Source organism: Pungitius pungitius, chromosome 1, assembly GCF_949316345.1.
Source record: "Pungitius pungitius chromosome 1, fPunPun2.1, whole genome shotgun sequence".
In the NCBI taxonomy this organism is placed as follows: domain Eukaryota; kingdom Metazoa; phylum Chordata; class Actinopteri; order Perciformes; family Gasterosteidae; genus Pungitius; species Pungitius pungitius.
In genome coordinates this window covers 31,698,501-31,725,120 of record NC_084900.1, presented here as the reverse complement: position 1 = coordinate 31,725,120, position 26,620 = coordinate 31,698,501, and the positions used below count along the sequence as shown (strand labels likewise).

The 26,620-nt window shown below is 42.6% G+C and overlaps 2 protein-coding genes across 2 annotated transcripts; both read right to left on the bottom strand.

Moving 5' to 3' along the window:
* Positions 1 to 151: 151 nt before the first annotated feature.
* Positions 152 to 10,424, bottom strand: ptk6b (PTK6 protein tyrosine kinase 6b). The gene is made up of 8 exons (XM_037478973.2): positions 9,939 to 10,424; positions 7,931 to 8,052; positions 6,686 to 6,849; positions 5,449 to 5,614; positions 4,150 to 4,311; positions 3,706 to 3,887; positions 3,469 to 3,622; positions 152 to 3,123 (listed from the first exon to the last, which is right to left on the bottom strand). Exons 1-8 carry the CDS (start codon positions 10,280 to 10,282, stop codon positions 2,942 to 2,944), a joined length of 1,476 nt encoding a protein of 491 aa, XP_037334870.2. The 5' UTR covers positions 10,283 to 10,424; the 3' UTR covers positions 152 to 2,941.
* A 3,047-nt stretch (positions 10,425 to 13,471) lies between these two features.
* On the bottom strand, positions 13,472 to 26,409 carry srms (src-related kinase lacking C-terminal regulatory tyrosine and N-terminal myristylation sites). The gene is made up of 8 exons (XM_037478972.2): positions 25,606 to 26,409; positions 23,280 to 23,401; positions 20,817 to 20,983; positions 19,139 to 19,286; positions 18,167 to 18,325; positions 16,979 to 17,160; positions 16,170 to 16,326; positions 13,472 to 15,833 (listed from the first exon to the last, which is right to left on the bottom strand). Exons 1-8 carry the CDS (start codon positions 25,983 to 25,985, stop codon positions 15,634 to 15,636), a joined length of 1,515 nt encoding a protein of 504 aa, XP_037334869.2. The 5' UTR covers positions 25,986 to 26,409; the 3' UTR covers positions 13,472 to 15,633.
* Between the last annotated feature and the right edge of the window lie 211 nt (positions 26,410 to 26,620).

Here is a 26,620-nt window from a genome sequence, read left to right as displayed (position 1 = left end):
GTACAAATGTCAAGCCCAAACATTCAGATAAGGGAGCTGCTATCTTAAGATTGGCTGTCATTCCGAGGAGTTATTGAGGTTCCACTCATACTCCCGCTCAAAGGTTAAATCGCACACTTTAACTTACTTGAGGTAGAATTTACTGATTATACACACATACTTTTACTGAAGAGACATTTCCTTTGCAGAACATTTACTTGAATTAAGTATTTTCATGAAATATTTACTCCATCACTGCCTTTTTAGCAACAAATCCTAATGCATAAGCTGTTTGCTTTTAATGTTATTTTTTGTTGTCGCGTGAGCGACTGAACTGTTGATGACATAAGTTGTGGCCACTAGTTATTTTGTGCAGGGAATACAAAAAACAACCTACAATCTAGTGACAACACTTGATAAGGATTTTAGCTGTTAAACGCTGTCAGCACAGCTCAAAACCAGTCTGTAATCCACTTCCACATCTTCTCTGTTCCACAAGTGTGCAGAAAGCTGCAGGATTCACACAGAGCTGTTCATCACATTATAAACATAATCCAACCAGATTATTTTAATGGGATTGCCAGGGCTGTTTTTTGCTGGGGAATTGAGTGGACGTTTGTTTCACTCGCTTGTTCCACGAGTCAGCGATGATTAATCCTCACTGCGAGTGAGAACACGAAAGCCAAGCAGATTCGCCTTGTCAGCAGGCGGCAGGGCAATAAGGTCCTCAGATGGGAGGGAGTTTATAAAAGCAAGCTTTTAATCAGACCTGAACTGACCCGAGTGCACTTTACTTTCTCCTGGATCGCATCAAACAGCAAATGTGTACACATGATCATAAAGGTTAATCGTTCGGCTTGAATACATATATTAGAATGGAATACTTATATTACTTACATTAATAATGTTTGTGTTAGTTTTCATGAAGGGTTTGATATTTTGGCTTATAAGGCATCTTACATTTTGAACCCAACAACAGACAGAGAATATGGGTCAAATGTGAAGTGTTATCTACTCTGTTACACAGATACACACCCACACACACACCCACAAGCACACACACACACGCACACACACGCACACACACACAGAAGACTTCCCTTCATAATAATATTATTTTTAGATTCACAACATCATCATTGAACATTAAATGGCATGAAAACCAACAGAACACAAAGATAACCCTCCACAAAGGACATTACTCAACGTGTCTGCACCAGCTGGCCCTCAACACTTTTACAGTAGTTGTGTGGGTGCGGCAGGTGCTTCGATAAGGCAGCAGACCTCTCGGTAAATGTTGCTCTACACGTTTTCGCAGCATGGATGAGTCTGACAACCATGAAGTCCACGGACCATGAAACCCACGGTTCAGATGGCATCAAGGCTATGAGTCTACGATTGGATCTTTAAAGCTTTAAAAGATGCCCCGATCATCGTCACAGATCCATATCAGTACAATCAGATGGTGCATGTTTAACTGGTATTAAAGGCTCAATAATCATTTCAGCAGCTCTGAAGTCAGTGTGACCCATCGGAAACTATGAACAGTGTCTTTTTGTTATTTCATTGTAGGTTACAGTCAGGGCGCTTTTTGGTGTTGGTGAGCCTGGAAGTACATTGGCCGATCCTCATGTTTCTGTTATGTGCCTGACTCTCTTTCAGCCTAACAACTGCTTCCTTCACTTCCAATAACACCTCTGTGGTCCACATGCTGAGTGCTGCAAGGATCAGCCACCAAAAGCAAAGTCGACATTTTGAATCGAGGCCGTATAGCCTTTATCTGCTTAATATGTCATGGAATAACGAGGGAACAGTTGAATAATTAAGGCCTGGACACCCCCAAATATTCTGTTTTGTTACGTTTTTTTTGTTTTTAATTAGAAGTTTTGATTATGTATTATAAGTTTCTATGAGCTAATATCTAAGGTATATTGTTGTGAAAATATCACAGTGTTTATATTAAGTTTCTGAGAATAGCATTGATGCTTCACCGTGTGACTGAAAGGCACCTCTCCCCAGGGTCAAATCAAATACTGGTATCCGATACCAAATCAGCCTGTTGTCACTGATGATACCACGTTATTGGAGAGAGTGTTTTTAGCAACCTGTTTTTGGGGGGAACCCCACAAGCTCTCACCAGAGGAACCAATTTGGAAGAGAAACAGCGTATGTTGTTATTGGAGCTTTTACAGTTTCAAAAACTTCACAAGAAAGAATGGGAAAAAATATATATTTTGAACAGAAGTGTGAATTTGCTGCCCCTCACTGGCCATCACTGACCATCAAAAGGCTTAACATTGCAGCCTATTAGTATCGCCTTCATCAACATGTCAGGCATTTGGAAAAGGAGTGTGTTAAAGCTTTATAAATCTGTTTTCATAAGGCTTCTGGTGTATTTCCCTCTATCTAATCAAGCTCCTTCTAGCAGCCAGCTCTGATAGCTCTTGATGACATGCCCATCAGCAGCAGGTGTTGCGGGGTATCCTGGTTGTCGTGTCGTCACATTTCCCTTTCCAATGCCTGTCTTTTGCCTCCATCGCACTCCCTCTGTTAGTCAAGATCGTAGTGATAAGAAACGCCACAGAAACGCAGAAATCTAGGTGAGATTGTCCTATAAAGTGGTGTTTTGCATTCGTGTGTTACCTTGTAAACTGATGTTTTTGCTATAGTTTCGCTATTTTCCTTCTCGCTGTTTGATCGGACAGATGAAAGTCATCAGTAGCTATTTCAATGCCTGCTCAGTCTTTTAAAGAAGACTAAACACATCTGCATTTCCTGACATTGTTCCAGCCAGAGGCAGATAAATATCTGCAACTTTGGTTCAAAAGTCACCAGTTTAATCGACGATAAAAAACAATCAATAGGTCGAGTGGACTGAATAAAGCACATCAGGCTTTGCTGTTTTGGGCCTTGTAGTTTCAGTTTGGAAGTCCGTTGCACTGCTGCTGGTGGACGCTGGTGGTCACTCCATCTCGTAGGAGCCGCTGTCCAGTTTGACCTTGAGGGTGACAAAGTTGGGCCTGTCGGAAGGTTCAGCGCTCCAACAGCTCAGCATAATTTTGTAGAGAGATTCGGGACATTTGGCCGGAGCTGGCATCCTGAAACCATTGGTGACCTGATGGTAGGTTTCCTGGTTGGTGAAGGCTGTGCGGAGCAGAAGTTCAATTCTATGTTAGTATATCTAGTATTTATGACTGGAGGCTTTCTCGATTTAATTTACTAAGCATTAGTTGTGATTTAATACTAATCCATATACTAATATTACCAGGGGACCTCATGTGATTTAGAAAGTTAACACCCTCTCTGTTTAGGGGCCCATTCACATGGAATAAGCAAGCCTGTTTATTCTTGGATTAAGGCATAGTGACATTATTATTATGTCCCTAAGTAAGGAGTTTAGCTTGATATTTCATGTCATTATCACCTTGTATAATTGTTTGAATCTGCTATGAACTATAGATGTTTATTTCTTATCTTAAAACCACCAACCTGGGTAAGGAACTCCTCCAAAGGTCAAAATCTCATAGAGCAAGATACCAAAAGACCAGACGTCTGACTTGTTGGAGAACATCCCGTGGCTGATGGCCTCAGGAGCGCTCCACTTGTAGGGAATCTTTTTATCTTCTGTGATGTAGAACGGCTCCTGGATGAGACATTTTTTTGTCTTAAAAACCTGCGACATTGATTTGACTTCGAAAATACATTTCATTTGACTTCCTTCCTTACCTTGATCACTCTGGCCAATCCAAAGTCTGCCACCTTACAGATGTAGTCCTCCCCCACCAGGACATTTCGAGCTGCCAAATCTCTGTGGATGCTGTTCTTCTCCTCCAGGTACGACATCCCATCAGCCACCTGGGCACCCATGTCAATGAGTGATCCGATGTCTTGACTCCGACCCTCCGAACCTATGAAAGGAAAGAAAATGAAGGACAGAAATTTGCCGCCCTCGAGAATCAGACCCCAAACAGTGGCATTTTTTCGCCCATTTTCTCCGATTTTGTCCATGTGACGATGAATGAGTGCATTTGAGACCAATGTGTTGGTTGTGAGGGGTTTGAGTGTCGGCCTGAGGCCAGAGGCCATTAACCTCCTAAAGGGCAGGGATGGCGAGGAACGGGAAAAATGTCAGCTGAGGATTTAGAAAAGGAAGGAGAGGAGGATTTGTACCTCTGAGGAAGCTGAGCAGGCTGCCTTTCTCCATCAGCTCGGTGATGATGTAGTAAGGTGCTGAGGCTGTGCAGGTAGCAAACAGAGAGATGAGGTGAGGGTGGCGCAGACACTTCAGGATCTGAACTTCGCTCTGAAATTCCCGGTGGTTCAACTCCGATTCTGTAAGGACACAGGCGTAAAGACAATGGGGGGGGGGTGAGATGATAAAGTGGAACAGAGGAGAGAAAAAAAGCAAGACGCATTAGATGGAAACCAAGGAATCTTGACAATTTGACAAATGGGTTTATCTAGAAGAGCTGTGTGTTGACAAGAATGGGTAAATAAAAAACAACTTATGATAGAGGGGTTGGGAGTCAATATATTGCAATACTTCATTATACTTTATTATAATGTAACTTAAATTTCAATAAAAACTACTGTCTAGACAATTCAAATGAAAATTACCCGCTAAAGCTACTAAAATATTGTCCTTATGGTCCCACTGAGCACGCTTTATAAACTAATAGAAGGAAGCGGACTACCAGAGAATCCTGTGTTTCATTGCATTTGAACTGTATATTGTCTCTTCACTATCATAACTCAAAATATAAAAGTATCGCTAATCATAAATATCATCCACAATAAACTGCCCTTAAATTCAGTCTGGAGTTACATTGTAGACAGTGAAAGCTGGAAATAACGTATGAGCTTTTTACTTCCTGTCCAGAGAAGGATGACTCAATACGTTGTCTCCACTGATTCAAGGTTACACAAGAGCTCACATTATTAAACTTCTTCAAGGTGTTTGTTCAAAATAACGAATAAAACAATCACAAAAATAACACATTTTTGTGATTGTTTTAACAAAAAACTGAGATTAGCATTTTATTCACGGCATTATAGATGATGGATGTTAACTCAACCAGGAAGTAATTATACTAATTGTTGCATAGGTGTGTTACTTCGGTCGCAATTAACAATGCTGAAATGTCTCAGCATTCTTGTTCCGTCTCGCATTAGTTTCGATCAAATGTGGTCCAACATGTTTTTGAAAATGCATACTTGTATTCTTAGACAACACTTGGGACGAAACTAGTCTGCCTACTGGTTTACAGACAACAAATCATTGGAACCCAATATTCTGACTCGATCACAGGATCAAAACGGCAAAGAACTCTACATACTGCTTCCTTTGATGTTTATTATGTTACGCCCATCTCCCCAGTTTTTGTTCAAGGTTTTGCCAAACAACTCCTTGTGATGAAAAATGAATGTAACAATTCTAGCTTATTTAGATCAACATCGATGACGAAATACCATTTTTGATGATCTTGATGGCGACATTAATGTGATTTTTCCAGCGTCCCCGGTAGACTTCAGCAAAGTATCCACTGCCCAGCTGCTCCTCCAGGGTGAACTCTTCTTTCGGGAGTTCCCACTCATCCACTGTGAAGTGACTCAGATCTGTGATGTTGGGCCTTTTCTGAAGGAGGAAACACACAGGGACTAAATAAAGGGACACAGTTACAGTGCATACACCCTAGCCACATAAATAGGTTAAGTTAGTTTGTAATGAACTATTTTTTATTTCACTGCAAAATTGGGAAATTGGCTATATGTAAAGCTATATCTTTACAGTTTGATACCGCTTTATCAAGTACTTATTTTCTGCATTGACTGGATTGACAATGCTGATAAATCGCAGATGTCTGAAGCCAAAGTTGTAGTCTCAACGAGCATGCAAGGGTCCACCGGGGGCCGTGTGACCTGAATGGCGCCATCAGAGGACGTTCACGTTGGCTTTGTTTGTCAGCACAATACCGTCACCATGTGCACGAGTGCGTGCAGCCACTCAAGTGGTATCGTGGTGAGTGGACACGCTTTTAGCAGAACTGTCTGCGGTTGCCCGTGAACCATGTGTCAGTTTTGAAGTACGAGTAAGGCTTTAGTAGAAGCCATCCGCGTGTATCACGTAAGAGAAAATGTTGAAAATGGGAAATATTTGGACATTTTACTTCGAAAACGACTTATTTGGTGGATCTGTCAAACAATGAGGGGGGGGGGGTCCATTCCTCCTGCGGGGCAGCTTTGTCCTTCTGATTGGACGACACAAACCTCCCTGATGTTTATTACAGTTTCTCTTTACACCAGAAAAAGGGTCAGACTTTCTTGTGAGTAGGAAACTGTCCCCTTTCAGCTGAATCGAGTCATTAAGCTCCTGTCTGTGCATGTAGCTCGTGTTTGATGATTCTTTATGATTTTTCATAATGATGTTAGTTTGTAATAAATACCAAATCACAATTGAGTTCAAGATACTTTGGATTTCCCACGAGGACATTATCCACTGATTTCCACCACGGTGTTCATGTAACTTTATTCAGTAGCGAGTCACTCGTCCTTCATCACTGGCATCATTTTGGGTCCACTCTCTAGGACTGAGAGGAGCTGACTTATTGTTTCTCACCACAGAACCAGACAACGTTTTTTAGGATTTTGCAAAAATGACCATGATCAAGCAAGGCGATGGAAACACGGCCGACGGAGCTTGTCCTACCCTCTTGCATGGTTTTCCCAGTGGGCCGAGGTCGTTCAGGCTGTTGCAGCAGTAGTGCTCCACCAAGTTAATTAGAGAACTGAATTTCTTGTTGTAGTCCACGTAAAAAAAACTTCCATCTCCTTTGAGGACCTTAAAATGCCTCACCCGACTGCTTGACTTCACTGCCGAGAGATGGAAATACATGCACAAAGTCAAAATCAAGCACTGTAGAGCTTTTCATTTGTAACCAAGGCTTTGTAGTTTGACCAGATGATTTCCAAAGAAATGTAAAATAACAAGCGACATTCAATAATCCAACAGGAATGTAAAGTTGTGACTGTAGTTCAATTGAGATTTTCCTAATTGTGTGTCTCACAACACTGCTCCTCCAAATCTTTCCTTGGTTAAAGTTTTACTTCAGTTTATTACAACTTGGCTAATTTATTTTATTATATTTTATATTTTGCACTTTGGACTAGGTTGTGTTGAGAGGAGCTGATTAGTACACTAAACACGGGCATTATTTGCTTGTGCCGCTGGGTTTTCAAAGGGCGTCAGATAGATGCCGTGTGACTGTAATACCAGAAGAAAGCATTGTTTTAACATTTAATACTTAGTGTTTGGGTTTTAGAACGCCAAACTTTTATGCTCCCTCCTTCTTTTTATTTACCACACTAGACTTTGTCCCCTCATTGGACTCGTTTGGCTTTCTGGAAATGTCTCTTTTCTGTCGAGAGTTAAATGAGAAGAAACACCATACAGTTACAAAGTGACCAGTGGAGACGCCGTGACTTTAATGAGCCCCCTCCCAAAAAATACAAAATAGCCTCAATAGCCACGGAAATACGTTAATGACGACACTTTCGCTTTTTCAACAGATGAAACTAATGAGATGTATTGTGTTAATGAGGGAGCTTCTGGGCTGCTGTTTTCTCTGTTTTCAGTATTTGTTCAAGGCGAAACACTCTCTTCTGCTGGCTGTAACTTTATATTTATTGCACTGATAAGGGTGTGGTAAATCTATTTTATCATGCTGCATATCAATGCACAAACTTCCAACAAGCTACAAAATCATCGGGCCGGCCATTTCCCTTTTTTAATCTCAATACTTCCCCCACATCGCATTCTCTTAACAAACGCAGCCTGCACTTCTTATTTTTCTTAACTCCCTCGGTCTCTGCAGTGACTCTGGCTGCAGGACCCAGCTGTCGCTCTCTCTCATTGAGGGGGGTTTCTCACCCCGACCTCTGCGCCGCCTCTTACCTGAAAGAACGTATCCAACGTTGTCTTTCTCACTTTGTCTGATGAGGAAAGCTCCGTCGTCGTTTTCTGAGCCCAGCAGGTGGCCTTGGGACTCAAAGCGGTTCATTTGACCAAAATACCACCTAGGTGAAGACAAAAAGACACAAATGAAGTGTTGTCATGGTTTCAAACCTTAACTACACAATAACAAGTCGGTTTACAAGATCTGGCTGATAAGAAGACAACGTATCCCTGTAGTCATTTTGGTATCTGGTTAGAGTTTTTAAAGGTATAACAACGTTTTCAGAGTAGCTAAACGTGTCAAAAGTGTTGCAGGTGTATCAATAGTACGCAGCACAGTACACAAAACCAACAAAAATTTGCTAACACTGAGCTCATCTTCTCAGTAAAATGTTTAAATTCTGAATGTAGTACAAACAGTAACTCAGTAACTATATTTAATTTCAGCAGCTGTTGACATGCTGGAATAACTTCACATTTACACACTTCCCATTCTGTTGAAGCAATAAACAAAGAGAAAGAAATAGAATGATAGAAAACAAGAAGTGGTGAGGCGGCCTGTGTTTACGTCACAGCTTGCTTCACAGCTCAGAGACATTATGAACGCTGTTATTGGCTTTTCTCACAGCCTTGACTGAAGACAGAGGTTGGATTGCAGTCGAGCGAATGCCAGGTAACACGGGGTGAGATACGGGGTACATCCTGGACCTGTCAATCACAGGGCTGACACAGAGACAAACCATCCTTCATAATCACCCGTGTCTATAATAACAGTGCTGACACCGCTGTGCCAACCCCCCAGGTTAGAAAGGAAGACTAATGACTGACCTATTTATCTGATGAATGTTTTACAGGAAGCTTCTGGTTGTTTTTATTGCGACATGATTTGCATAGATATGTCTGGTATCATCTTAGCCGTATCTCTCTTTTTGGTTCTTTGTGAAATACCAACTTCAAATGTCCTCTCATGTGAAGACGAAAGAGACTGGGGGAGGCCACCCCACACCAAGTGGATCCAGATGTATGATGTCCAGTATGTTACTACCACTGATGCAATGTTAAATTTTCTCTGGCCCAATTTGGTTGCCTATTTCACTAAATGTTGCCTCATGGCTGTCTGCCGTTGTGGACGCTGGCTCTAGGTTGACCACTGTAACCTCTCTGCACGATGCCCTCACAGCCGTCTTCACGCTGCGTCTGCATTCAAAGTTCCACAATTTTTAACTTTAGCCTCGTTTAAGCTTCAGCCACAACTCTATTGGCAGTGAGTGAGATCATTTTTTTTTATAGTTTCTCCCAAATATTCCCGTACTTCTGTTTTTTTAATAGAAAATATGTTAAATTGATGTTTCAAATTGGACTCTTCCTCAGGAATAGATGCATTGACCTCAGCTTGAAATATTATAGGCTTCATTTAGATACAAGAAGACAGAGATTATGTTAAAAGGGAATGCAAATTGTTACCAACGAGCTGCCGTAAACACGTGTCTGTGCACAACTAGTTTTTGAAGCTGTGGTTTGTACTTTTTAACTGTGTGCTACTACATGACATGCGTCTTTATTAACATTTCCTTTGTTTATCTTTATTTCCCATACGGTTGACTCCGAGAGAGCCCTGCACAACAATTCCAACGTGTCTGCACAGTTGTTCTATACAGAAGTGGAAAATAAAAAAAAGCCTTGAACCTTGAACCTTCAGTTACTTACTTTTGGCTCTATGGCTACACTTCACAGTGCTTCCTGACGACAACAATGTCACCAGGGCATTTGTTAAACAGGCTCTCTGGGAAGCTTGTAAATGCACTGCTCTTTCGTGACGCCCTATCATTTAGTTGGAATTTAAAAATAAGGCCGGTATGATAAACCAAATCATGTCATTTTGGGATCGACACAGTGCATTCGGATTAAGAAGCCGTTTCCTTCACCAAATCTCCACCGCGCACAAAGTTAAAGATCACCCTGTTTCTGAACGTGTTCCGGAGAAGAAGAAAAAAACGGAACCACCCACTGTTGCATCTGTAGGGACTCGGCCCGTTCCAGGTAGTTTTTGGGCACGATCCCGGTCTCCAGGACGCGGCCGTTCTTTTCGATCTTGCGCGCGGACCACCAGTCTCCGCTGCGGTTGATGACGCTGAACAGATCTCCCTCCTGGAACGACAGCTCGTCGGGGTGCCGGGACTCAAACGCCCAGAGCGCTCTGAACATGGAGCCGCCCTCGGGCACCGGCTCCGGCGCGGGGACCGGACTCGGGGCTCTGGGATCTTCTGCTTCAGGAGGAGTCTTTTTTTCACAGAAGATCATCTGCCACAGTGCGTCCAGGCACGGGCAAGCTTTACGCAAACACTCGCCCATAGGTGACTCTAGAAGCGCTCTCTCTGTTCCAGAACCCGCCGCCGTATCCACCCGCGTGCCTCGCAGCGCGTCAGCCAGCTACACCTGTTGGAGGAATCCTCGGTATGCCTCTTAAGGGAAGTGCTGCTCCTCGGTCTGTCCTGTTCAGAGAGTGACTGCAGAATGAGAAAGACTGCAACTTCCTTAATATGCTCGGGAACCCCGCCTATGCGAACTGTTATTAACGCGTCATTATTCTGTCTCTCTCTCTCTCTCACTCTCACTATATACAGGTATAGACAGGTGAAACTCGAAAAATTAGGATATTGTGCAAAAGCTCATTACTTTCAGTAATTCAACGTAATTCAAAGGTGAAACTAATATATTGTATAGACTCGTTACATGCAAAGTGAGATATTTCAAGCCTTTATTTTGATATAATCATTTTGACGATTATGGCTATAATATATATATATATATATATATATATTTAAGTGGAATATACTATAAGTTGCACGATATTCTAATTTTTCGAGTTTCACCTGCAGACAAATGAATAAAAAGATTGATATGGGCAAAAGTAATACAGACATTAGACAGAGAAAGATTGGAAAAAAGCGTTATGGACAGAGAGATCAAAGTTTGAGGTGTTTGGATCACACAGAAGAACATTTGTGAGACCAAAAACAGGTGAAAATATGCTGGAAGAGACGCCATCTGTAAAGCACGGTGGAGGTGAGGTGATTGTCTGGTGCTGCTTTGGGGCCTGTAAAGTGGCAGATTTGTACAGGGTAAAAGGGATTTTTAAATAAGGAAGGCTATCAATCCATTTTGCGGCATGCCGTATCATGTGCACCGTGCCTGGAGCCAATGGGAGCCATAGGAGGGAACTGTCCCATGACGAGACACCATATGCTCAAGCACTGTTATGACTCAGAGCGTCATAGTGGGGGGGGGGCAGTTCCCCTCCCTGCCTGAGGTGGCTGCTGTATGTTTTGCCTTGCTCTGTCTCTTTTCCTTTTGCAGGTGATTGGATGTCGGTGCATAAGAAGGATCCTGTGGGAGCCAGCAGCTCGCCCCAGCCATGCTGCACCTCATGGACTTTTGGGTTAGTGGGGGGGGGTTAGCAAGGAGGTCTGTAGGGGTGAGAAGCCTTTGTTTGTTTGTTCATGGTTTTTCCTGTTTTTGGGTAGGGAGTTAGGTAAGACACCTGTATTTTTGTTTGTTTCTTTATGTGTCCTAGGGAAGGTAGGGGGACCTGCACGTATTGTTTTGTTTGTGGTTTTAGGCCACGCTCACCCTGAAATCTATGACCTTGAACTAAAATAAATACCCCAAAACGAGAAAGCTGCGGCCTTGGTCTTTGTCTTAATTACGGGATTACTTAACTACTTGTATGCTACTTCTGGCTCCCCTAGGCCGGGCGTAAATCCTGACGGCTCGTTTAAGAGCCACACACACACGTTATCATTGAGCAAACGACCTTAATATCCTTAATATTTAGTATCAGTGTGTTGGTAAACAATACAATTACCCTACACTTTATCTCATTTCACTGTAAACTCTCATGACATCATCCATTCCCTTTTCAATGTTGTTTGCTATTGTAGACAATATGGTAGCTGATATGTCTTAATTTTGTCTTTTTTACTGATATTCTTCCTGTTGGTAGGCGAGCATTTTCACTATTTGCACACCATGACGTTCTGATCGGTGTGGAAATGCTGTGTTAGTGTCGGCCTCTTTAAGTTAAAGCTAGGGCTGCACGTTACGGCCCAAAATCCATATCGTGGTATTAAGAGACGGCATCCCGGTATGTGACGTATGGCTTTTTCAAGTGAACACATTCATTCATTGACCCCGACAAAGACCACTTTGAGGTGTAAAAATACATTTCTTTGCCAAAGAGCAACATCAGTTGTTATGGCGTAACACCGGCACGCCAGAAATTCCTACTTTAAGGAGACCTTTTCATCTTAGTTGAAGCTCAGCTAGTTGTTCTTCTTTTCTTCTTTAATTTCCTCCTTTAACTCTTGCTTTGACATGACTTCATAATCATCCAGATTTAATGAGCCTCTAATTGAATTTCCATTTGTAGTTTATGCATCTGATGCTTTTTATTTATAGTTTGCTGACTGTCAAATCCAAATGTGAAGCGAGAAAAGGGGAAACTCAAGCTTATCTTCACGTTATTCACTTTTTTTCTGAAATGAAGAACATGCAGAATTTTTCACTTTTATTTTTTTTAAATGCAGCCCTACTTTTATTTATTTGAGAGAACATTATTAATATTTGCAGGCACATATGTTCAGTTTTTTGTTACATGACAATAAATATTGCTAAAAGAGTTTTAGAATTTGATTTGTTAGTTGTGTACTGATTACATATAAATGTTGATACAACTCTATTCCGTGACGGCACAATTTTCGACTGCCTAGTCACATTATGATCTTCCAGACCTTTGCTTCTAGAAATGTTCCCTGACTGGACCTCTTCACATTTCAGTTGAAGACCCCTGGTCTATTAGAAGTCAATAAAGGCAGGTGGCCATCTGTCGCTGTGCCCATTTCCAACCACTCCAAGCATGAAACCACTTTGCCAAAGACGACCCAGCTGGGCACCATCCAACATGTCAGGGTTATTGAAGTCTGCATAGAGGAGGCACAGCAAGTTAAACACAATGTCACCTCTATCAGTGACACACACCCCCCCCCCCCTAGGAAACGGTTGCAATGCCTCAGGAGGAACTATTGACACAGGAACAGTTGCGCACAGGTTCTTTTTAAGGCAGAAACAAAATGCAGGTGCAAACAAACGCCTTGCATCATTTCTGTTGCTGTGGTACAATTCCTGGGACCCGTAAGACTTAAAGTAACTTAAAGCCTTAGCCATCTAGTTTTTTTTAGTCTAGTCATGTTTGATTTGTTCTTTTAAATGTTTTCTTACTGAGCAACAGTAACATTTCTACTGGTAGCAATGGTACTTAACAGAAATTCAGGAGAATTCAGCTCATTCCCAGTGCATGTGTTACATGGTGGATTAACAGGTGCACTGTTGCCACATTTGAAGGGGTTTCATTTCCTCATTCACATTTCAAGTGTGAGGTATTCATCGTAAACCCCTTTATTCATTCCAAGCATATCAGCTCCATACTTTTTCAGAGGTTTGATTGCAAGCACACAACACGCAAAAAAACACACATTTCACAACTAATAGTTCAAATATTTTATTCTTTGCGCCACTGGTTTTTGATGCACTCAGCCTAACAAAAATCCACTCAATCTTGTGATTTGATGGTCATAGCTAAAGTTTCCTGAACTTGGCTTTGTTGGATATATATGGTCATGCATAAGAAACAAAAGTTGCATTGTTGTAAAATTGCCTTAATGTTGTACAATTTTGTGGTGGACGAACCCGATTCACTGTGCGTGTCTTTTTTTCCTTGTTCTACAGTCTGTGGTGTAAACATAGTCACTCTAGGTGTAACTGGCCTCTAAACAAGGTTGAATAACTTAACTACTACAAGGCTCAATGACTTTTCAAGCTATGAGGATGACTAGGATCTCCATACTATTCTAGAGAAATTAATGAAACTGATTCATTAGACATATAAAATCTCACCAAAACCTTTTAAAAAAGCCTGCAAGAAAAAGGTAGCATGAATAAAAGACTTCCTTGTTAATAAAAAGACTGACAGCGTGTATCCCTGCTAGAGGCCTGATGAGGCCGTAAAAAAACGGTGGATATGAAAAGTCTCTAGTTTTACGGTGCAAAAAGCATTACATTTGTCATTGGCCATTTTATCACATAAATCCAATGCTCAATCACGACATGCTTAACGTGCCTTTGATTGGCCATGTTTTTGTGCAGTGCGTTACTAAATCTACCTTTTATGTTAATTGTCAAGCTAACATGCGAACATGAGCTAAGTTACTGTGCATCTTTGCTTTCCAAGCAGACTGCTGCAGGGAGGAAACATTTAGATTTGGGTTTAGGGAGCAGTTAGAATTTAAAAAAAGGACAATGGGAAAAATCCATTAGTTTTTGTATTATTGAAGTTAGTTCTGTGGCTAAAAAAGTTTGTAATACTCAAGTTAAACTCGATATGAATACCAGTTTAATGATTTTTGAAGCAAAAATGCAATCCCCAGAAATAATTCTAACAGGTTCTACCACAGGGGGGGGGGGGGGGGGTGTACACCACCAGTCACCTTCAAACTGCGCAAAATTCAGGAGAGGGGAATATATTTAACATTGTAGAACAAAACATTAAAATGTTAACCACAGACCGTATTTTATTATTTTAACCAAAAAGCCATAAAAAAAAAACACTGACAAAGAAACAAAGTGCAAAAATGTTAACTCATTTTCAAGTTTTAAGACTCATTCCTAGGGAAAGCGTTGGAGTCCTTTAGCACTCAGTTAAAAAGATCAAGACCACTTTATTTGGATTTTAACCCTCATGTCATATGTATATCAAAAGAGTTATTCTTTACTGTAAATCATTGAGTCCCAGCTGGCATTGGGTGAGAGACGAGGCCCACCCTTGACTGGTCGCCTGTCAATCACAGAGACAGACTGCCATTCACTCTCGCAGTGGGTTTGAACCCTGGACCTTCTGGCCGTGAGGCGACATTGCTGATTGGAGTTCAGTAATTAGTTTAGAATAAGGTCAAATGTGGAAATTGTGACTTGACTGGCGCTTAATACAAATGCGTAATGTGATCAACAACATTGTTCATCGGCACCGTTGCAAGAAGTGTGTTACGTCACATTAGACAAAAGTGTTGGAATAACACAGCGATCGGAGTCCCCAGCATTCGCACCGGTTGCATAGCTAAAACAGAGCCAGCGGTTATTATTATTGCACATGACCCCCCTTTTTTAGCACTGGTTTGCAGTTAAAAGACAGGTGATTAAAGTCCTAACCCCTGATTTCATAGCATTTTAAAGTGTGTACACACAGACATGGCACAGAGGTTATGAAATAGTATCACAAAAGGGTATAAATTTAAAAACAGTTCCATGAATGTGCCGAGTTTTAGTGTTTTATTTCTAAGCAGGAGTGTATTTACACATTTCCGTGGCTATTTCAAATATTTTGTTTGTGGACCTTGCCTTTTTTTCTCCCCCTCAGACTGAGTCTTTTTTTTAATTTGGCGAGCAGCTTGAAGAGTTCACCTCCGTTTGTCTGCTTTGGATGCTCTTCTTCCCCCGTGTGACCTCTTATACACGTCCTGTTGTGGCTTGCACGGGGGAGGAGAACACTTCCCCCCCCCCCGCCCCCTCTCTACCCACAGTCGATGCACAACCTGCCGTCAGTCGCAGGTCATTTGTTCTCACCGTGGTGTCTCCCCCAGGACTTGCTCTTTCTATACCTCTATAGTCTTGAAATATATCCTGGAATAGATGGAGTCCAGCTGGCTGTGCAGGGCGTGGAACGAGGGTCTCTTGGAGGGCTCAGCGGCCCAGCAGTCCATCATGATGCGATAGATATTCTGTGGACAGCGAGTCGGACAAGGCAGCCGAAACCCGGATGACAGGAGATCCAACACTTCCTTGTTGTTTTTTCCTAACAGGGAGTCACATCGGAGCATTAGATCTGAAAGTATTCACTCGTTCCTCAATGTTTTCTTTAGCAGGCAAAGACATCGAGTAACAGCTACGATCAGGAAGCGCTGCGGAGGCTCGACACAAGACAACTGAACGCCATGTTTCAGTGCAAGTTGTGATCTAATGGTTCTAGTACATAAATAATCAGACCAGTGTTCCTCAAAACAAAAAAGAAAACTTCTTTTCAGGCCGTACATCCACACTGTTTCTGGCTGAGCACACATGAAACTTATCCCCTGCAATTAATAACGCTCTAATTCTCAATTAAAAAAGAAGAAAGAAGTCAACCCCATACCTTCATAAGGCATCTTGCCACGTGACATCATCTCATACAGTAGGACCCCGAATGACCAGACATCTGATTTCACAGAGAACCTTTGGTGAATTGCTGCTTCTGGAGCGGTCCACCTCACCGGAATCTTTGTGTTTCGACTGGCTGTATACACGCTGTCCTGGGGAGAAAAAAAAAGGTTCACAAAATATTAATACACACACTTTTAGTTAAACAGTGCTCTCTTCCTCAGATTTATTTCTACATTTCATTTAAATTCCCAAAAGACGGTCTTAATTTAAATGATCCTCTCCGCCGCAAGAAAAACACGCGGCTTTGAAGCCAATTTGACATAAAGGGATAACTGCGTAATTACGACTTCCAGGTCATCACATCGGGACCCGCCTTATGTCTGGAAAATGATCTGTCAATCAAGGCTGCTGCCTATTTTGGCTCAGATGCAGCACTAGTAAATGTCATCTCTCCGGTAATGATGCATTACAGTTTAAATATCACACGCGTTCTTGAAGCGATATCTTTCTGAGCTGATATCAAATCTTTACATGTCCCGAAAGCGCTGTATGAATAAGACACTGTTATTACAGCAAACAATGTAAATTATGCAGAGTCGAGTGCTGCTCCATTACAACGGCCAGATGTTTACAATGGAACAAAGCACACTGTGCATATTTAAAAGAGAAAGAAAGAAGAAAGTGGTTCATGGCGGAGGCCCAGGAGACAACAAACCCCCCCCCCCCCCCCCCCCCCCCCCCGGCGGTGCAGTAAACCTTGTGCTTCACACTCGGACAGGCGACACACGCGGGCGGCTTCACCTTGATGATACGAGCCAGCCCGAAGTCGGCCACTTTGCAGACCAGGTCGTCTCCCACCAGGATGTTTCTGGCAGCCAGGTCCCTGTGGACGATGTTTCGGTCCTCCAGGTAAGCCATGCCCTCTGCGATCTGACTGCCCATGTAGATCAGATGAGCTGATGTCAGCATCAGGCCTTCAGCAGCTGATCGCACACAAACAGATGAACATCAATTTGTTTCCAGTGACATAAACAATCGCTGGAGTTCTGACAGAGGCATTGAATTAGTATTTGAAGAAGACTTTACCACAAAAGTAAATTCTACTAGTAAATTCTATGTACAGTTTTTTTTTTTTTTTTTTAAATCGTCCATTGATCCTGGTCTGTGTTTACAACAATATTTACAGCAGTAGTTGTCTTTTTTGCAGAAGATGTTCTGCCTTTGAAGTTGTTAATCCAAGGCAACGTCACCCTAATCTTCCCAAACCAAACTCAACCAAATGTCATCCATAGTCTGTGGGGTTTTGAATGTTAGTTCATTGGATTAAACCCAAAGTGGAAAGAAATGAGAAAAATAGTCATTCTGCCACGAATCATGACTCAGAATTTAGGGTCTATTTGACCTCTACCAAGTAGTAGAGGTCCACTGCTGTGATTGTACACACACACACACACACACACACACACACACACACACACACACACACACACACACACACACACACACACACACACACACACACACACACACACACACACACACACACACACACACACACACACACACACACACACACACACACACACACACACACACACACACACACACACAGTTATGGAGTCAAACCCTTCATTCAGCTCGCTAATACTCGCTGTATTTAAAACCCTTTGTAAACGTCAGAACAATATTTCTCTGCTGAGCAGAGCTGCCAGATTATAATTCCATTTGCTTTGGGTTTAAGGGGAAGGGATTTAACCGTCACTTGGCCTAAATACTGCTTCAGAAGGCTTTCAAAAAATGTCTGAGGGAAAGGTTGAATTTCTCAAACTCCAAGAAAAGCTAAATTGAGTTCCTGTTAGTGGAGCCTCCCGTCTTTGGAAACATGAAAACCAACCACTTTGTTGGGGAATCGATTACTTGACTCCCCCATATGTACCAAACATTGTATCGTCACTGTGTGTGTGTGTGTGTGTGTGTTTCAGCACTCACAGGCGAGGTAGGACTTGAGGCTTCCTTTCCTCATGAGTTCGGTCACGATGTAGACCGGCTCTCCTCTGGAGCACATCGCCAACAGCTGGATCAGCTTGGGGTGATGGAGGCTCTTCAAGGCCTGAACCTCCTTCACAAACTCGTCCTGCTTCGTGTCCGCTGGAGTGGAGACAGAATGATTGAGAAATGGTTACTTTGTTGGATTATTCTATTGTTCACCGTAGTTTCTCTCTTTTGTGCTTCATGGGTAATTTAAACCATCATTTATTTTACTTGTCACGGCTTTCGAGCAATTATGTTTTTGACCATCCTGTGTATCCCTTCATATTTTATTCTGTTTCATTTTGGCCTTCTCAATCCAAAACTTTAGTTACCCTCCTCCACCAGGGTTGTTGGTACCTTCCTGCGATGGCCAACCAAAATATTAAGCATCTGTTTGTTTTACATTGGGCTACTTGCCCGTCACAAAAATGCACACAGTCCTTTGTGTTTTTTTTAAATATAGTGCTGTTATCGGTCTGCACACAATCTACCGGGCTGAATATTCAGGTCGTCACTGACCTCTCTGGTAACTTTAAGGGCACTTAACGTACCAGAGAGGGCAGTGAAGAAAAGTATTTGATCGCTGTTGAAAGGTCGGTCTGATTAGAAGTGCCTTTAATTGGAGCCCGGCGGGAAAGCATTTCTTCAAAGGTGTTTCTCTTGAATGGCTGCAAGGCTGCGTTTTGACTGAGTCAATTAAAAATGGTACCCGGTGTAGTTGTTGACCTCTTGCGGTGGAACAATGTCTGGGTTTTTACTTTTTACGTCGCTGACCCCAAAAACACACCCCTTGCCGATGATTTCACACTTTTTACTACAATCTAGCAATCCACCAAATACATGCATGTAAGAAATACTGGTTTAAAATGATAAATAAAATGAAAAAATGTTGTTGTTTTTTTAAACCCACAGAATGACGCGCATTTGTACCTTGTTTCAGCGTCTTTATGGCCACTTTCTTGTTCTCTGCGGTCCACTGAGCCTCCCACACCTCTCCGTAGTGACCCTCTCCCAGCTTCTTGTGCAGTCTGAACTCCTCTCGAGGCCTCTCCCAGGGCTCCATGTCAAACAGCTCCCGCTGCACACACACAACAGGGCCAGTCGAGACCACTTCCAAATCCAAACAGTTTTAAATGCGCAGATCGAACAAACGGCAGTGGAGCAATAAACGGCAGACAAAAGGTGCCACTCTGTCCAAAACGGACGGATTGTGCATTTTCAATAGCATAACTACCTATTCTGCACAATGCAAGGTGCTGACACCAAAATGTAGCTGCCGTAATGATATCTGGACATTTCAGGGTGATGCAGAAAATGTATCAAGGGGACCTTTAAAAAGGCTCAAACATCTTTCTTTAATTACTTCACCGGGTTCGAGAGTCAGGAAATGATGACACGCTCACCACACAATAATTATGTCTCCTGCTCATACGATCCATTAAAGATAATCGAATTGGGTGTAACTCTGGTCTTATCTTAACCCTCATTTACTTCCTGTTTGAGTCACATTCATGGTAAAATATCTTCATGTGACGGGTGTGTTTCTGCCTCAGTGTGTCCGTGGCCTCAGACTCACAGCCTCCTCTGAAAGGGAGGAATCACTGAGCGGGCCCCTGTTCTGTGGTCAAATTGATTTATCTTCTAAAACACTATTTTTCTTTTTTATCCATTTAGGTGAACTACACCATTTGTGTCTTTAAAAAATGCTTTGCGATATTGCCTTATCACCCCCCCCTATTATTTTTTTCTTTTTACTTCTAATCTCATTCTTTTTTAAATGTAAAGCGTGATGGTTTTAAATGGGTGGATTCTCGGACCGTAGTAAAAACGTCGTCACCAGCCGGACTCAAACTGCTGAGTCATGAATAAAGGACGCTGGGGATTACGTGTAAGCTGCAGTGCAGAGATAGCTTGAGTAATGCCCCACAATAATAACGATAATTATTGTCTGGTTAATTACACTTCAAAATGTTTGCCTATTGTCAAGTTATGTATAACGCCCAATAGACAATAGACCGTCAGGGTTATAGATTCTCACGTCAGAGACAAAAGACACAAAGCTTTACCTACTTGTATTGGTGAGTTAGATAAAAGAAAGGGTAGAGTAGTACTATGATTTTGGTAATTGATTTCTATGTTACCCTATGAATAGAATAGAATGTGCTAATTACGTCTGAGGCGCTAAAAATGGTGCCATTCATAAGAAGTTAAGGTTGGGTAGTTGAACTAATTATATATATATATATATATATATATATAAACCCACACACATCCTGTCATATGTTGAGGTGTTTATGAGTGTTCAAACCCTTTTTTAAACCCAAGTCTTTGAAGACAGAAACTGGCCGGTGATGATGTGTCAACATTGGGTTCAAAAATTGTTTTTGGTGACGAAGAAGCCCAAAGTGGTGAATGGATTTTTTTTTTTTTGGGGGGGGGGAGCTGCACAGACGCATTGTCGACCTTTACAGTCGGTAGTGGCTGACATGGTAGCGCAAACAGCTGCTTGTTCAAACACGAAGCACAAAACAGGTTCAGTTGTTCGCCATAAAAACAACAAGACACGGAGTGTTGGGAGCAGTCGATGTGCGACCTCTTTGTGTCCTACCTGCTGGGCGCAGGGCTCCACCAGCAGCACTCCCAGGCTCCGGGGGTTTTTCTGGTAGTAGGAGATTAGTTCTCCCAGCGTAGCAAAGGAGAGCTTATCGGAGACAAAGTAGGCCCCGATAGTTGACCTTTGAACCCTGAAGTGGTTAACGTTTCCCTCACTTCGGGCTGGAAGAAGTACAAGGACATACTGTTGTCACATTTTGCATGTTTAAAAACACAAACAGTCTGATTCTAACTAAAGATACTCGTTATCAAGTTCTCGAAGGTCGAAATCTGATTGTTCCATAGTTACAGTGCTTCGTCATGAATCAGGTTTGCTTGAAAGATACGACTTGAATAAGTCGGGGGGGGCTTTTAGGGTGCTTTCATTTTGCAATCTTAGAGGCAATGATCATTACTCATCATCATCATTATTCAAATTCTCATAGGTAAACAAAATAAAAGGATTACATTGTGATTTAGTAACAAACCAATATGCTCTCCTATGTACAATGTGACATGAGGAATAAATCTTCTACAGAACAATATAACATTTTTAGTAATTATTTTTAAATATGTTTCACTCAACAAATGCAACAAATCTTGCAACAACAAAAAATGAAACAGCAGAACTGCACTAAAAGCAACACATCAACAGCTTCAATGAAAAAAAGAAATCCGAACAACTCGAACAGAAGATGTAATCACAACAATTCCACACATACTACCTTTCAATATCACACACACAGTAACGCAGTGAATACGGAGAATCCAAGGCCAACATTCCCCTCCCCCCCCCCTCCCCTGGGAAATAAAGGACATTGAAAGAGGTCCGGGGAGGGGATCGAGAGAGGGAGGACTGTATGGAGGATGTGGAGAAGCGGGACGGCGAGAAAAAAAATAATAAACCACGCAGAAACAGAATCTGGTGAAGCTGGAGGGCAAAAAGAAAAGATCGGAGCAGAGAGAGGAAATGAGCCGGAGACGAGGGAGAGCTGACGGAGGCTTTGATTAAAGTCACACATTTCAGGGGGTGCATAAGAGAGATTTGCTGTGGGCTCATTCATGAAAGTGTAGTAGGATGACAGCATACAGGAGCGGGTTACTGTGACTAAAGGCAAGGCATGGTCGGGTTTATGGAGTCCTTCTGGCTTTAAGCTACTACTAGAATTTGAAAGCTCTCCCCTTCTGCCGATTTGAATGCGGATTTGTTGTTGTGGCAAAATGAGGGAAAGTGACTCCAGGTCTGATTCCAGTGGAAAAGCAGGAAAAAACACCAGTCATGTTTTGGTAGTGACTTGGTGTGATGTGACACCCCTACAAAAAAACACCCCAAAACGCTCAATAAGTGAGAGTTAAATGTTGCTTTTTATATATATTAGTGAACAATCAATACGAAACCCAATCATCACGTGTCAATTATATTTTTTAAATGAAGATAATATAGATAGAGGAATAAACTGCAAAGTCCAATTCAGGGCCAGTGATTGCTTCATCTTATGTTAACTTACACGGAGGCACGCGGATCCTCAACCACATCTACTTGCAACATTGGCAGCAATGGCCTGTAACAGTGAACTGACCAGATGCTGCTAATGCCAGGGGAACTTCGTCCACACTGGTCAGTCTGTCGCAAAAAAAAAATAACCAGCCACTGATCCGTTAAGAGACAGATATTTAGTTATTGAACACCAAGCAAAGTTGTGCCGGTTTAAAAACGGCAATCAGACGTTTTCACCCCCCCAACACGGCAGCCTGAGGTCACGCTGTGTCCCCTTCTGCCGTCTATAGTGGGAAGCAGAGAAAATCAAAGGCAGGCAGATTAAGGCTGGCAGTGGGTGGAGGACAGGATGGATGGAGATGAACAACACAAGAGAGGAAATGACATCAGGATTCCCACCCAAACAAAAGTACGGCAAATTCATAAATTTACATGTAAATTCATAAGAGTATGTGGTTAGGAAAGAAATCCTGATGAATAACGATTTACCGATAAAAAGAAGGCTGGAAAGTTGTAAAATAAAGGAAATATGGAAAATATGTTGTTGGTTGATTATGAATGTTTCAAATTGATGTCAAATGGACTCTCTGTGTGTTAAGGTCTGTCTGCATGTCTCTTTGTTTTCATCATCTCAAAGTAAAGTAAATTATATTCGTGAATGGGTTGTTGGTTAGATGCCTGAAATAAGGTCTAAAGTTATAACTTAAGCAACTTCAGACTTTCTTTCTTTAAACTAATCACTGTTTTTTTTTTACCCTTGGACCTTTTTATAAATAAATGATCAGAATGAATTTAATAACTGGTTTAATGCGTTGCACAGCAACATAAAAAAACAGGAAGAATTATTCAAATCCCTGTGAACATTATTTTGAAGAGGGATGTGGTATTAATGTAAAGACAAGAAACAGGTGACTTGTGAATGGGCGGGTGGATAGATTGATGGGCGGGTGGAGGGATGAGTTGACGGGCGGTGCCTCTTACCAGAGACTGTGTACTCATCACTGTGACTCTCACTGATGCGAACCAGAAAGGAGCCATCTTTATTTTGGGAGGCGAGCAGCAGCTTCTCGGCTTTCACACGGTTTATATTCCCATAGTACCATCTGCAGAGGGGAGAGATAAAACACATGGACACGATGCATGAAGAACCATAATGATTAATGGAAATGGAGAAAGATAGGAGTAAATAATGTATTATTTAAAAAGGTGGTTAAAGTACTTTCACTAAAGTAAAATATGGGAAAACTCCCTCCACCGCTGATAAGCATCAACACATTCTCAGGTGAATAGGGCCTGGCATTTAAGTGTTGTCGAGTCCTGCCTGCTGGTTTAGGACCTTTATTTACTTGAAGTTATCAGGGAGGGCGTGTCTGCCTTTAGGTTTCACCACAGTAGCATCCGCCTGATACTCAGGAAACAGCTGGGATCTCTTATAACATAACCAAGAAATATTGTGCTGGAGTGATACATTAAAAACAACAAATTATTTATAGACCAACTATCAGAAAAATAGATTGATTATGAAAATAATCATCATGTGCAGCACTAAAAATTCTATTTAAATTACTCTATATTCATTAAAGTAGGTCCAAATATATTGTGTATCACAGTAATATGATGAAGGTTCAGCTTTCAAGACTTTGAAATGACTAATTAAAACCGTAACAGTTACCTGACCCCCTTCCAAAACACACACACACACACACACACACACACACACACACACACACACACACACACACACACACACACACACACACACACACACACACACACACACACACACACACACACACACACACACACACACACACACACACACACACACACCTCTGAAACCATAAGCTCATTTGAGGCCCAACTTGACTCATACTGTTGGGTAAATCTCCCCAATAACAAAGGATCGCATCATACACTGCATGAAAAGATGAAGCATTCTGTGTGAGTCTATATTGTGTGTGTGTGTGTGTGTGTGTGTATGTCTATCACCTTGGGGAGTGATGCTTCAGGAGGTAATAAATAGCCCAAAGCACAGTGAGCTCAGCGGTGCTTTGATCTTTTTGGTTTCTTTAGGCTAAAAATAGTTTTATGGGTTTACGTTCATAAATGGAACAAAGAATAAAGCTCTGACTTCATCAAAAAGGAAATCAGCGATATTACTACGTTTAAAACGTCCTTATCTTCAGTTTCAGTGGTGCGTTTGCAGACCCTGGGACATGTGGAATTGTCTTCCAGTCCACAGAAAGAGACGGAGCTCAGTGCTGAAACATGAGGACTCCTGCAGACTGAATGAATAATGGAAGACCTGCAGCTTCTGGGATACTTTTAGCTAGAAGCTGCACAAACATTTGTGTTTAACTTTGCTTTGGACGCCAGGATGATGCCATAAGTTTTCAGTTTTTATAAATGACAAATTCTATGCAAATATCAATGACAGCCGAAATGCAAATATTCCACTTTTTCAACCCTCTGCAATGCGAATTACATTGAATATCTGGGTTTTGGGGAAAAACACTATTCGTTGCGTTTTTTATTCTGTCAACAATTTGGGAATGTTTGATTTTTTTTTTCTTCAATAAAATAATCCTAACCCCTAACGAACAATGCAAACTCTAAAAGCCGAATCGGATGTCCGTTACAATGAGGCCAGTGTTTATATACTGGAGTTATGAAACTTGTTATGCTGCATCATCATCATCATGTTTGATCTCTCTCTTAACTTTACAATGTTGTAAATAAATACATAAATGAATAAATTGTAAACCAACAACTTTAAAACACACAGGAAAATGGCAGGAATAACAAAATCAAATCCATGAAATAATGATCACAGTCCCTCACACTGAGGCCTACGGCGTATTGATTAAACAATGATTTTGGATCGGTACTCAGCCAATACCTAAAGCCAGGGGAGGGGGGGGGGGGGGGTACTGGAAAACGTTGCATCAGTTCAACACTTTTTATCCAACCAATAATCCAAAGCCTAAAATGGATGGATAGGATTAGGGTTATTTTTCCTTCTTTGCTTTGAGAAACTACTTAAATTATCCATTAACTATAAAAATAGTTGCAGATCAAACTGATCAAAACAGCTGATTGAGACAGCTGACCTAAAGCAACCAGATCATATTACATTATTTCTTCTCTGATTGTTGATTCAGCAAGTGAAACAGCAGAAAGAAAACTTTTCTACCAGTAGTCTTCTGTGGAATGAAGGAACAGAGAAGGAGCAGTGGAGACAGAAGAAGAGGAGGAGGAGGAGGAGGAGGAGGAAGAGGAGCACAGGTTTGCATCCTTCCACACTGACTTGTGTTTGGCGAACTCGTCCTGCAGCAGAGCCACGTAGTTCGCGGGGATCAGTCCGGACTGCAGGGACCCGGTCAGCTTCTTGGCCAGCACGTACTCCCCCCGCTTCTCGATCACGGACAGCTTGTCCCCCTCCTTCACCGTCAGCTCGTCGTCGCTGCGGGCCTCGAAGTCGAAGAGCGCGGCGTAAAGCTGCACCGGCCGCTTCTTGGGCGACGGGACGCGGATGTCTCCGGACACGGTGCGGATCTCCGCCGCCGGGTTGGCTATGCCCCGGTTGTTGTTGTTGTTGCTGGGGACGTTTGGGTAGTGGAAGTCCGGCCATATGCGGTCCCAGAGCCGGCCCAAACACGGCATACAGTAGCGACAGCAGGTCTCCATCGCGGGACATGAAGGAGCGCGGCAGGGGGGGGGGGGGGGGGAGGGATTCCAGGCTCGATCCGATCGATACGACGCGGCTCCGGGCTCCCTCAGTCCGCTGAAACCGGCCCGTCACAGCCCGCAGCGAACGGCCCTTCACTTCTCCGGTTTCCCTCTATTCCCCTGGCTGGAAACATACTGCACCGACAGCAATGCTGGGGTAGATTAACCGGGAGAACAGGTTCTTTCTTTTTTTTCTTCTTCTTTTGAGATCACGGATCTGAGCTACGCGTCCGCAGTGTTCGCCGCGGCTGCGGGAATGCGGAAACGGCAGTGGAGGGCATCCAAGACGGGTCGGCTCCCCGCGAGCACTCGGCGGAGCAAGCCAAGACTAACCGGGGATGTGAGCATTCCCCCCCCTTTTAATCCACAGTAGTCTTGGTGCAAACGGGACTCCGCTGCAAGGGCGTGCTCAGGTGGGGGTGGGGGGGGGGGAGGAGGTGAAGCGGCCGCACGGTGCGTAAAAAGTTTGGGTTTGGCACTTTGCGCCGCTCCTGCTGCTGACACACCTGCCTACTGACAAGGAGGAGGGCACGACGTGAGTGCGTGTGCGTGTGCGGGTGTGTTCGGCTCGTGCACAGCTCTCCCCGAAGGTC

What these genes read in the sequence shown, in the direction of transcription:
- ptk6b (XM_037478973.2), bottom strand. Translation starts at nt 10,282, where the DNA reads ATGGGCGAGTGTTTGCGTAAAGCTTGCCCGTGCCTGGACGCACTGTGG. An exon ending in GAGTCCCTACAGATGCAACA is followed by an intron (nt 8,053 to 9,938) that starts GTGGGTGGTTCC and finishes GTCTTCACCTAG; the next exon opens with GTGGTATTTTGGTCAAATGA. An exon ending in CATCAAGATCATCAAAAATG is followed by an intron (nt 4,312 to 5,448) that starts GTATTTCGTCAT and finishes GTGTCCTTACAG; the next exon opens with AATCGGAGTTGAACCACCGG.
- srms (XM_037478972.2), bottom strand. Translation starts at nt 25,985, where the DNA reads ATGGAGACCTGCTGTCGCTACTGTATGCCGTGTTTGGGCCGGCTCTGG. An exon ending in GACGAGTTCGCCAAACACAA is followed by an intron (nt 23,402 to 25,605) that starts GTCAGTGTGGAA and finishes TCCCCTCTGCAG; the next exon opens with ATGGTACTATGGGAATATAA. An exon ending in CATAAAGACGCTGAAACAAG is followed by an intron (nt 18,326 to 19,138) that starts GTACAAATGCGC and finishes TCTCCACTCCAG; the next exon opens with CGGACACGAAGCAGGACGAG.